Source organism: Lampris incognitus, chromosome 11 (genome assembly GCF_029633865.1).
Source record: "Lampris incognitus isolate fLamInc1 chromosome 11, fLamInc1.hap2, whole genome shotgun sequence".
Taxonomy (NCBI): Eukaryota; Metazoa; Chordata; class Actinopteri; order Lampriformes; family Lampridae; genus Lampris; species Lampris incognitus.
The window spans coordinates 56,901,495-56,914,541 of NC_079221.1; the positions used below are offsets into that span (position 1 = coordinate 56,901,495).

Sequence of the window (13,047 nt, forward strand, 5' to 3'; positions counted from 1 at the left end):
CTGTTCCCCCCAGCCCCACCCCCCCGAACAGGTGCCCCAACCGACCAGAGGAGGCGCTAGTGCAGCGACCAGGACACATACCCACATCCGGCTTCCCACCCGCAGACACGGCCAGTTGTGTTTGTAGGGATGCCCGACCAAGCCGGAGGTAACACGGGGATTTGAACCGGCATCCCCGTGTTGGGAGGCAACGGAATAGACCACTATGCTACCCGGACAAGACCAATTGTGTCTGTAGGGATGCCTGACCAAGGCAACGGAATAGACCACCATGCCACCCGGATGCCCCATTGGCTGTCCGAATATTGTAAAGATATTTGGAAACATAACCATTGTTGACATGGACAGTTAATGACAGTTGTTGAAATCAGCAGTTAGAAGCTTTTCATTTTTTCATCTGTTAGTTTATTTGGCAGGGACAAGACACATTAAAAACATGGCTATAAATGTGCCAGAACTAGCCAGAAAGGCATAATGGTTTACATCCGCAGTCCCTGGGCAGGTCGATAAAAACATACAGTAAAATAAATCACATTCAGTAGAAAAAAGCATCACAGATATTACATGTAGGGATAAGCAGTACCTGCACTACTAAAGGAAGAGACAGACCATGGATAAAAGATGAAGGGAAGACATGTGGTTGCTACATACAACATACAAGCACAGGGGAATAACAATACAGGTGAAGTGACGCAGGTCACATGATGTCATGGTAAATAACACGTGACTCACAACCGTGATTGTATAACATTGGTTTGAGCCTAGTAAAACTACAAAGTCCATCACCTGCTTCCACGTGTTTGTGTGCTGTTATGTTGAACCTTCCGTTAAGAGTATTACCTGGTATCTCCTACCATGGCTTCAGTACAGAACCAGCCTTTCATTAAGAGATTACCTGGTATCTCCTACCGCAGCTTCAGTACAGAACCAGCCTTTCATTAAGAGTATTACCTGGTATCTCCTACCATGGCTTCAGTACAGAACCAGCCTTTCATTAAGAGTATTACCTGGTATCTCCTACCGCGGCTTCAGTACAGAACCAGCCTTCCATTAAGAGTATTACCTGGTATCTCCTACCATGGCTTCAGTACAGAACCAGCTTGAACTACATTTTAACAAGCTGACCGTCAGTCACCCAAACTGTTAGTCAGTCAGTCAGTCTGATCGTCTCTCCTGGGATGGAGCCACATAATAACCCTCATGTCTGTCTGAGTGTTCACTCTGTGTGTGTGTGTGTGTTTGTGTGTGTGTGTGTGTGTGAAGATGATTCTAACATGTTTGGTGTTTCTATGTTTGGCAGGTGAGGCAAGGATAAAGAAGCCAACAGCCAAGACTCCTCCTAAACCGGGTGAGTCTCATCTTCATCAGACACAGATATTCATGTATCTGTTGTCCATTGGTCAAAAACACCTTGTTAACTTGTTTGAAAATCTACTACTACCACTACTACTACTACTACTACTACTACTACTACTACTTTCAGCTGCTCCCATTAGGGGTCGCCACAGTGGATCATCTGTTTCCATTTCTTCCAGAAAATCTACTACTACTACTACTACTACTACTACTAATTTCAGCTGCTCCCATTAGGGGGCGCCACAGCGGATCATTGGTTTCCATCTCTTCCTGTCCTCTGCATCTTCCTCTGTCACACCAGCCACCTGCATGTCCCCCCTCACCGCATCCATGAACCTCCTCTTTGGCCTTCCTCTTCTCCTCTTCCCTGGCAGCTCCATATTCAGCATCCTTTTCAAGATTCAAGATTCTTTATTTGTTATGTCTCATTATAAAACAATAAGAGAGTAAAATTCTTGAGTTTCGGCTCCTCGACACTGCAGCAACAATAGTAACTGAACAACAAGAAAACAGAACAAAAAAAAGCAACAATAATAGTGTATGATGTATGTAAGGTGCTGTGTGTGTAGGCCCAGCCCCAATAAATGTGCACGTGTGTGTGTGTGTGTGTGTGTGTGTGTGTGTGTGTGTGTGTGTGTGTGTGTGTGTGTGTGTGTTTAACTACCCTAATGTGGACCAAATGTCCTCATTAGGATAGAAAAACCAGAAACCGCCTACCTTGTGTGGACATTTTAGAGGTCCTCACAAGTAAAAAGGTCTATTTCAGGGTTAGGACTTGGTTTTATGGTTAAGGTTAGAATTAGGGGTGGGTTAGGGTTAGGGTTAGGCGTGTAGTTTGCATAGTTAAGGTTAGGGTTAAGGGCTAGGAAATGAATGTAGTCAATGAGGGGTCCTCATAAGGATAGTGAAACGAGTGTGTGTGTGTGTGTGTGTGTGTGTGTTTAACTACCCTAATGTGGACCAAATGTCCTCATTAGGATAGAAAAACCAGAAACCGCCTACCTTGTGTGGACATTTTAGAGGTCCTCACAAGTAAAAAGGTCTATTTCAGGGTTAGGACTTGGTTTTATGGTTAAGGTTAGAATTAGGGGTGGGTTAGGGTTAGGGTTAGGCGTGTAGTTTGCATAGTTAAGGTTAGGGTTAAGGGCTAGGAAATGAATGTAGTCAATGAGGGGTCCTCATAAGGATAGTGAAACGAGTGTGTGTGTGTGGGTGGGTGTGTGTGTGAACTGATGATCCGCTGAAGACCACAGGTCAGTACCATCAGTCCAGCACCAGGCTTAGTGTCTTTAATGTTTTTTGTTCAAAGGCCTGGTTGCTTGGTGGAAGAAGCTGTTCTGGAGCCTACTGGTCCGGGCTTTGAGGCTGCGGTACCGCTTGCCTGGCGGTAGCAACTGGAACAGTCCATAGTTGGGGTGGCTGGGGTCTTTGATAATCCTACGGGCTTTGCTTACACAACGTGTATTGTGTATGTCCTGGATGGAGGGAAACTCGCATCCACTGATGTCCTGGGCGGTCCGCACAACCCTCTGCAGTGTGTTGCGGTTGTGGGCAGTACAGTTCCCATGCCAGGCGGTGATGCAACCAGTCAGGATGCTCTCGGTTGTGCCTCTGTAGAAGACCTGTAGAATCCTGGGCCCCATGCCGAACTTCTTCAGCCGCCTGAGGTGAAAGAGGTGTTGCTGTCCCTTTTTCACCACATGGCTGGTGTGTTCATCCCAGGTGAGGTCCTCGGTGATGTGGACACCGAGGAACTTGAAGCTCTTGGCCCTCTCTACAGCAGTCCCATTGATGGTGATGGGGTCCAGCCTCCCCCCTCTCTTTCTGTAGTCCACAATCAGCTCAGCTCCTTGGTTTTGTCGACGTTGAGAGAGAGATTTTCCTCCTGGCACCACCTTGTTAGGTTGTTGACCTCTCTCCTGTATGCCGTTTCATCACGTGTCACCAGCAAACTTTCTCACCAAGTTGGAGCTATGTGTGGCCACGCAGTCGTGGGTGTACAGGGAGTAGAGGAGGGGACTCAAGGCGCAGCCCTGGGGGGCTCCTGTTTTGAGAGTCAGAGGGTCAGAGGTGTTGGAGCCATCCTCACCACCGGCATTGGCTCGACAGGAAGTTCAGGATCCAGCTGCACAGGCTGGGGCTGAGTCCTAAGTCCCTGAGCTTGGTGTAGAGCAGGGGTGCCCAACTCCAGGCCTCGAGGGCCACAGTGTCTGCTGGTATTTGTTGCAACCATGCATTATACCACCTGATTTAACTAATTCCTTTCCCTCCTTGGTCCAAGAGGTGAGCTGACTAGTTAAATCAGGTGGTGTAGTGTAGGGGTGCGTGGTATATGAGGTAGACGGTATAAATGATATAAATTTGGCCTACGGTAGAGATTTGGACTCTACCGACCAATCGCGATAATGCTGTTGATGACGTCATCGTATCTGCCTCAGTGTGACAATGGCTTCAAGCACAGAGACCACGGAGCAGGAGGAGCTGGTTAAAAAAACGTTGGACTGACATTACAAAAGCCATTACGATACACTTATGCAAAGACTTGGTCCCTTTCCAAATAGTGGGACGCAGCGAGTTTCAAGACATGATTAAAACCCTTGATCCACGATACGTAGTGCCAAGCTGCAAGTACTTTAATGAGACAGAAATGCCCAAACTGTATGGCCAGCTCTGAGAGAAAGTTGAAAAAGACCTTCGTGAATTAAAGTATTTCGCAACTACTACGGAGTTGTGGTCAAGTCGCACCATGGAGCTTTATATCAGCCTCACGAAGCAAGTGAACTGGAGTAAACACCAAAGTTTAGTGTTTGTGTTTGCAGCTTGATTTTAATTTGAAATATGCTGTTTTTTTTTCTTAACTTAAAAGATGCTAAGTGTACTTTAAGTATTTCTTTCTTAAAAAATATCTGCAACTTGAGAAATTTGGTGTTGAGTAACACTTTTGCACTATAGAACAAAAGCCTGTTGTACTTGAAGTGGTGTTATTTAGAGTATCTATTTTATTTTTGTGTTCTTTAAGATGTAGAAAAATTAGTGTTTGGTAACTTTTGCACTATTTTGCATTACAGAAAACAACCTGTTGTACTTGATGTACTGTTTACAATATCTAGTTTATTATTGTGTTCTTGAAGTGAGAAATTATTGTTGGCAACCTTTTCACTGTTTTTGCAATTTGCATTATAGAAATCCTCTTTTACTTGAAGCACTGTTTACAATATCCACCTTATTTTTGTGCTCTTGAAGAAGTGAGCAATTGTTGTTGACAACATTTTCACTATTTTGCATTATAGAAAACAGCCTGTTGTACTGTTTTTATTTAAAATATCAGCAATGTTATTTGTGTTATTTTGCACCATAGAGTGCGGAGTTTTAATTTTGAGTTTTGAGATCTGCACAATAAATGTTCTCAAAATTACATTATATCTGTTTTTGTTTTTTGTTGTTGTTTTTTATCAATTTAGCTTTGCTAAGGGACTATATAACCCATTCAGAAACACTTCCACTATAATTTTTATACTTAAGTTTATATCGCGATATATACCGTTACCGTGAAGGGATTAAATTTATACCGCGATATGAATTTTAGGTCATATCGCCCAGCCCTAGTGTAGTGCATGGTTGGAACAAATACCCGCAGACATGCAGCCCTCGAGGCCTGGAGTTGGGCAACCCTGGTGTAGAGTCTGGAGGAGACTATGGTGGTGAATGCTGAGCTGTAGTCTACAAACAGCATTCTCACATAGGAGTTCCTTTTCTCCAGGTGGGTGAGGGCGGTATGGAGTGTAGTGGCTACTGCGTCATCAGTGGATCTGTTCTGTCAGTAGGCAAATTGGTGGGGGTCAAAGGTGGGTGGTAACATGCTACAGATTAGTCCCTTAGCAAGCCTCTCGAAGCATTTACTCACTATGGAAGTGAGAGCAACAGGACGCCAATCATTCGAGTATGTTACCTTGGTCTTCTTCGGCACCAGGACGATGACTGATGATTTAAAGCAGGAGGGGACTACACACAGGGAAAGAGAGAAGTTGAAAATATCCGTGAAGACACCCGCCAGCTGCGCTGCACACGCTCTAATCACCCAGCCTGGAATGCCGTCTGGGCCGGCGGCTTTGCGGATGTTCACGCGCATGAATGACCAGCGCACATCGGAATCGGCGATGGCCAGTGCGCTGCCCATATCGGCAGCGGTGGAGTCTTCTCCCGGGAGGTTGGTGTCAAAAACCTCAAACTGAACCAAAAAACTATTAAGCTCGTCTGGGAGGGAGGTGGCGGCGTTGGCTAAGATGCTGGGTCTCCTTTTGAAATCCGATATTGTGTATAATCCCTGCCACATGCTACGTGGGTTGTTAGCACTTAGTTGTTCCTCAATTTTCCTGCTGTATTCTCATTTGGCTGCTTTGATCACTTTCTGGAGATCATAAAGGGCTTTCTTCTTCTCCGCTTCGTCTCCCGTGGCGAAGGCGGTGTCTCGTGCTGCAAGAGCAGACTGAACGGAACTGTTTATCCCTGGTTTCTGGTTTGGATACACCCGGACTGTTTTAGTGGGCACCAGCTCCTCAATGCTCTTCCGGATGAATCCAATAACTGCTTCCGTATACTCATCAATGTTCCCATCCGATGAATCACGGAACATGTCCCAGTCCACTCGATCAAAGCAGTCTTGTAACACGGCATCCTATTGGTCAGACCAGCAACGCATCGTCCTCACAGTGGGTGCTGCCTGCTTCAACTTCTGCCTTTAGGCAGGCAGGAGCAGGCTAGAGGAGTCATCCGATTTGCCCAACGGTGGGCGGAGGAGGGGTTTGTAGGTATTGCGGAAAGGAGAATAGCGATGATCAAGTAAACTATCTCCTCGTGTGTTAACGGTGATATGTTGTAGGTATTTCGGTAATACTTTCCGCAGAGATGCTTTGTTGAAATCCCCAACAACGATAAAAGCAGCCTCCGGGTGCATATTTTCCATGTTGCTGATTGTCCTGTACAGTTCCTGGAGTGCCAGGTCCGAGTTGGCATCAGGCGGGATGTACACAGCTATCACAACAACAGCTGTGAACTCTGGGCAGCCAAAGTGGCCGACGCAGGCGCAAGAGATAGTCGAGGTCCGGGGAACAGAAAGACTTGAGAGAATGAATGTATGCTCCTAGGGTCACACCAAGCATTATGGATCATGAAACATACACCCCCTCCTTTGCTATTCCCACGCAAGAGTTCTTTCGACCTGTCCGCTCGAAACATGGAAAATCCCATTGAGACGATTGCGTGGTCTGGGATTTCCTCCGACAACCAAGTCTTTGTAAGGCGGATGATATTACAATCCCTTGTTTCGCGCTGGAAGGAGATCCTTGCTCTTAAGTTGTCTAGCTTGTTGTCCAGAGATTGCACATTGGCTAGTAAAATACTGAGGAGTGGGGGCCAGTTTGCTCGCCGCCTCAGTCTCACCACCAGCACGCCGGCTCGATGTCCCGGTCTCCGGCGACACTTCCTTTGTCTCCGTGGTAACGCCATCGTTGTGCATGGTTCCCTGCGGTTTTTGTGAGCAGGGGGTCCCAGTGGAAAAACTGGATTTGTGTGAGTGATCATCGTGTCTCCTATTTTCAGTAATGTATCTCTGTCATATTTAAAGTAACTGGCTGCTTTAGAGGTTAAAAAAAAAATACAGACAAACAGTAAAATAAGTAAAATGCTGCAAGGTCGTTGGGAAGCACAAAACGAGACATGCTTATACGGCGCCATCTTGTTTCTTCTCCCAATATACCCAGCATCTCTCCTCCACACATGTCCAAACCATCTCAATCTTGTCTCTCTTGCTTTGTCTCCAAACCGTCCAACCTGAGCTGTTCCTCTAATATACTCGTTCCTAATCCTGTCCTTCTTCATCACTCCCAATGAAAATCTTATCATCTTCAACTCTGCCACCTCCAGCTCCATCTCCTGTCTTTTCATCAGTGCCCCTGTCTCCAAACCATATAACATAACTGGTCTCACTACCATCTTGTAAACCTCCCCTTTAACTCTTGCTGGTACCCTTCTGTCACAAATCACTTCTGACACTCTTCTCTACCCACCCCACCCTGCCTGCACTCTCTTCTTCACCTCTCTTCTGCACTCCCCGTTACTTTGGACAGTTGACCCCAAGTATTTAAACTCATACACCTTCGTCACCTCTATTCCTTGCATCCTCACCATTCCACTGTCCTCCCTCTCATTCATGCAACAGGTTAACCTTGTTAACTTCAGAATCAGAATACTTTATCTGAAAATGTGAGAGCTGAAATAATTCAGCGGTGTTACTGACATCTGCAAAACCACAAACAAACAGGGCACCAGTATGTTAGCACTTTGTGTCACGCTATGCCTCTAGTTTTTACACAGGCTGACCCAGGCAACAAAATCCTTTTCAAAGAATGATCCTTAATGTGAGCACACTGAAGGTCGGCGTTCTGAAGGTGTACTGTGTTTATTAAACTAAACAGTTCATCAAAGCCCACCTCACTGAATCCAAATTCCTCTTTGTGGAACAGTTCTCTCTCAGTCAACCATTCCAGTTCTCTTATTAATAATCACACACACCATCCAGAGTGTCAGCGGATCCCACAGCTTCTCCCTCTGCCTCATGTAACACACATTCACACACACTATATATATATATACACAGATGCAGGAAAAAAAAGTTTTAATGCATTGCAGTACAGGCCTGTTTCGTGCATCGTGCACTCAGCTACTAAAGTGGTTAAACAAAGAATCATGACGCTGGACAACGTAAACTGTATGATTCTTTGTTTAACCACATTAGCAACTGATGAGTGCATGATTCACGAAACAGGCATGTACTGCAATGTATTAAAACTTTTTTCCTGCATCTGTGTTGATATTCAGCTCCTCATTAGTTGAGCACTTATAACACCATTGATGGGTTCGGAAAAAAATGCTATGTATATATATAATATACACACACACACACACACACACACACACCATCATCAGCGATAACTCGAGGTTGTGATGGCACTCCTGGGGGGTCCTTATTGTGGGTCTTCAAATGGCTGGAGTGTGTACACCCTGGCAAAAGCATCAAGTATGAACTGAAGATCTTTTTCTGTGTGGGTGACAATGGCATTTTTTTCTGCATATTGCAGCTCCACGATTGATGTGTGAAAGATCTTGGACTTCGTCTTGAAACGGTTTAAGTTGAACAGCTTGCCATCTGTTCTATAGATGATCTGGACACCAGAGGGTAAACTGTGACCGATTAGGTGGAGAATGGCTGCCATGAAGACTATGAATAGGGTGGGGGTAATGATGCGTCCATGTTTTATGCCAGTTTCTACCTTGAAAGGTTTGGTCTCACTGCCATTACAGAGGACCGTTGCTGATAGGTCGTCATGAAGGAGCCTCAGAATCCCGATGTACTCCACACATTGTTTGTCCAGAGGGCCTCACGGTTCACAGAGTCAAATGCTTTGATAAGGTCGATGAAGGCCATGGATAGTGGTTGTTTTTGTTCCTTGCATTTTTCTTGTAACTATCTGGCTATGAAGATCATGTCAGTTGTACCGCGGGCAGGGCAGAAACTGCACTGGGATTCAGGGACGATTTCTTCAGATAGTTGGAGGCGGCTCTTGAAGAGAATGCAGGCAATAATCTTTCCAGTTATGGACAGGAGTGAGATGCCCCTGTAGTTTCCACACTCTGTCTTGTCTCCCTTCTTAAAAGGGAGACAAGACAAAAGGGATGATAATAAGCATATCTGTGGTCTGTGGATATCGCTTCCTTATCCTAGATCTTCATGATGAGGACATGTATATGCTGAAGGAGATTGGTCCCTCCAGCCTTCAGGATTTTGGCTGGAATTCGATCAGGGCCAGCAGCTTTGTTGTTCCACATCTTTGAGATGACATCATGAACTTCCAACAGACTGGGGGGGGCGGTCATCCATGCTGTCCTTCATGGGACACTGGAATTCTGTCAGGGACCTCCTCATCAGCCGTTGTTCTCCATTTTAACAGTTCCTCAAAATTTTATTTCCAGCGAGCCTTGGTCTCATCATCCATTTTCAGGATCTTTTGTCTGTCTTTAGCCAGAGGGAGTTGGATCTGCAGTAGCTGGGTCCATATACAGTTTTAGTGGCACTGAAGAAACTCCTTGTGTCACCTGCTTTGTAAGATTTTGAATTTCATAGGCTTTCTCTGTCTACCATTTGTTTTTAAGCCCCCTTACCTGGCGTTGGACAAAGGCCTTGGCTCTGGAATGAGCTTCCATCTTGCCTTGGCAAGTAATGTCCTTCTGCTAGACATAGAAGGCCTGCCGCTTTTTTCGAAATAAGATGTTAAATTTCCTCATCATGTCATCGAACCAGTCCTTCTCAGCCAGTGTCCAGGATGGTGTTCTTCAGTGAACTCCAGTGTGCCTCGATGTCATCAGGGTACTCTGGTGGCAGGCTGTCACAGATTGCATCTTGAGGAGCTCTCGTGTCTCAGGCATTTCCAGGTTCCTGATGTTTAGACTGGGATGACTGTGCTTTTTCTTCCTTCTTCTTTTGGGGATTAGTCTGCTGGCCATAGTTTAGCAGATGAGACGATGATTTGTCCAGCATTAATCTGTACTGGTCGTTACCCTCGTTAGATGTATATCATACCTGTCTTTGGCTTAGACAATAACATAATCAATCAGTGGAGTGAGGATGCGTCCAGGATGTTTTTTTTTTCCTGTCTGAAGAGGGTGCTGGTGATACTGAGATTGTGTTCTGCACACTTGGTCAGGAGGAGAACCCCATTGGAGTTGACGTTCCCTACACACACTTTCCCAATTGTGCCTCTCCAAATTCTGTAATCCTGACCAACTCTGGCATTGAAGTCCCCCAGAAGGATGATGTTGTCTTCAAGTCAAGTTTATTTTATTTGTATAGCCCAGTATCACAAATTACAAATTTGCCCAGTGGGCTTTACAGCAACACAACATCCTGTCCTTAGACCCTTGTATTGGATAAGGAACAACTCCCTAAAAGCAAAACCTTTAACAGGGAGAAAAAATAGGAAGAAACCTCTAGTAGAGCAACAGAGGAGGGATCTCTCTCCCAAGATGGACAACGTGCAATGATGTTGTGTTTATACAATTTACACAATACAAAACTGAAAGAGGATAACAGGATTGTAATGGAATTATAAAACATATGAAGAATATGATGAGGAGGATGCCAAGCAGTGTCCAGATGCAGTGACGTGCAGTGAGGTCAGTGGCTGGGTAGGCAGTGGGCATTCACAAATCCAAATTACATCCTTTTGTGCTCTAATATTTTATAACAATCTCATCCTTTTGCATTCTTCCAACTGCCACAGAATTCTAGAATATTGTGCCCCCCTCGCTGAACTACATTCCAAAGGAAAACGTAAACAAAAATGTTGCCAAAGTATATATGAAGTACTATTTTTCTTCCTTCAGAATCTCGTGATTTTCCCTCACCTTTGCGTTGTGCATGGAGACTTGCTTTTTGTTAGCCTCGTTTAAAGCTAGGTTGATCAAAGTGCAGTTTCCAAAGGTTTTCAATGCTATTTGATGTTGAATGTGTGAACGGGACTGCTCGTGCTTGACTAGTGCTGCAGCCAGGTTGTTCAGGTCACAGTAGCCAGCACCTACCCATACATTGTCCCACTCTCTGGAAAACAGCAAACAAGGGAAGCAGTACAGCCTGCTGGTCGCATCGGAGCCGCAGCTGCAGCCTACCTACCACTCCGGGTGGAATGATCGGATAATTGTCTGCCCTTTACACTGGTGGAGGTCAAGGAGAGCTGGTGTAGGCTTGCTGTGCTTGATGACAAGTAATTTTTGTTTGTACTCCAGTTTATTAAAACTCTGAAGACACGCGATGGTCGACATTACTGATTTCACTCTGAAGTGTAGCTAAGCTGCTCAAATTCAAATGAGCTAGCTTGCTTTATTGATAGCACAAATATCTATGACATTGTAGAAATTTAGCACCTTGATGACTGATCGGCTCACACTCCTGCCATAAGCAGTGCCTTTTCTCATCCATTGATTTCGCCTTAAGCTACACAATACGCATGTGCAAACTCTGAAATTCACCAGGACTCAGCAGAGTCTGATTGTCTGGTGGCAGCAGGCAGGTTATTCCACAAGAACTGGGCCCAATAAGAAAGGCCGTGCCACCAGCTGCCTTCTTTTTAACTTTGGGTACACACATGAGCCCTGTATTTTGAGAGCGAAGAGCTCGAGATGGAATGCACGGTTTAATGAGATCAGACAGGTAAGATGGGGCAAGCCAATTTTAAGATTTTATAAGTCAGCAGAAGCACCTTGTATTCTGATCTAACATGGATAGGAAGCCAATGGAGGAAGGCAAGAATTGGTGTAATATGGTCAAGTTTTCTAGTTTCAGTTAGGATTCTAGCTGCAGCATTCTGAACCATCTGAAGACTTTTAGTATTTAGTTTTAAAATGTGGCAGACCTGAAAACAGAACATTACAGTAATCAAGTCTGGATGAAACAAATGCATGTATTAAGAGTCTCTGCATCAGCCGTAGACACGAAAGACTGAATTTTAGCTATGTTGCGTAAGTGAAAAAAGGCAGTCTTGGTGATTTCTTTAATGTGCTTATCAAAAGAAAGGCTGGGATCAAATGTAACACCAAGATGTTTGGCTGCCACACTTTTTGAAATTACAGAGTTGTCGATTGTTATTTTTACTTGATCAATTTGGTGTCTGTGTCTAGCAGGGCAGATGACCAGCATCTCAGTTTTATCCAAATTTAAAAGCAGGATATTTAGTGAAATCCAATTTTTCACAGCAGTCAATCAGGCCTCTGAATTAGTCATTTGGGTTTGATCATCAGCCCTTATAGGCACATACAGCTGAGTATCATCCGCATAGCAATGGAAATTTAATCCCTAACTGTGTATAATTTGGCCAACAGGTGAAATATAAAGAGAGAAAAGTAGAGGGCCAAGAACTGAGCCCTGAGGCACACCATATTTAACGTCAGAGAATTTTGATGTAATATTATTATAACAGACACACTGTGTTCTTCCAGATAAGTAGGACTTCAGCCAAGAAGGTGCTAAGCCAGAGACACCAAAATTACAGTTTAATCTGTCTAATAGTATACAGTGATCAATGGTGTCAAAGGCTTCACTGAGGTCGAGTAGTAGAAGCACAGAAGTGGAATCAGAGTCCATAGCTAGTAAAAGATCATTCACTCTGATCAGAGCAGTTTCAGTGGGGTGACAGGCCCTGAAAGCTGATTGAAAAGGTCCATATAGACGGTTTTCTTCTTTAAGGGTCGAATGTTGTTGATACACAACTCTCTCTAGTACTTTAGAAAAGAATGGATGATTAGAGACTGGTCGAAGAGACCCTGGATTGAGGTGCGATTTTTTTAAGTAGAAGTTTAACGACAGCTGTCTTAAAACTGCTGGGAACAGTGTCAGTAGTAAGTGGTAAATTAACAACATATAGCGTTGTAGGTCCCAGAATCTTTAGAAAGTGTTGCTGTTAAGGGGTCAAGTAGGCAAGTAGTTGGTTTAGAAGCTGATATGAGCTTAGTCAAAGTATCAAGAGAGATTGTCTCAAAAGCTGTAATAATAGGGACTATTGGTGACTCATTGTATTGATATCAATTTGATAAGACAGGATTTGCAGGGGTAGCTGGAGTTGAAGAACTAATTTTGTTTATGAT

General features: G+C 44.5%; 1 protein-coding gene across 1 annotated transcript in view; it reads left to right on the plus strand.

Annotated features, from left to right (window-relative positions):
* LOC130120433 (myosin light chain kinase, smooth muscle-like) overlaps positions 1-13,047 on the plus strand; it is a 224,614-nt gene that overhangs the window by 162,663 nt on the left and 48,904 nt on the right. The window contains exon 22 of the mRNA XM_056288969.1: positions 1,301-1,348. Coding sequence (XP_056144944.1) covers positions 1,301-1,348 — 48 coding nt within the window. The remainder of the gene's footprint in view (positions 1-1,300; positions 1,349-13,047) is intronic.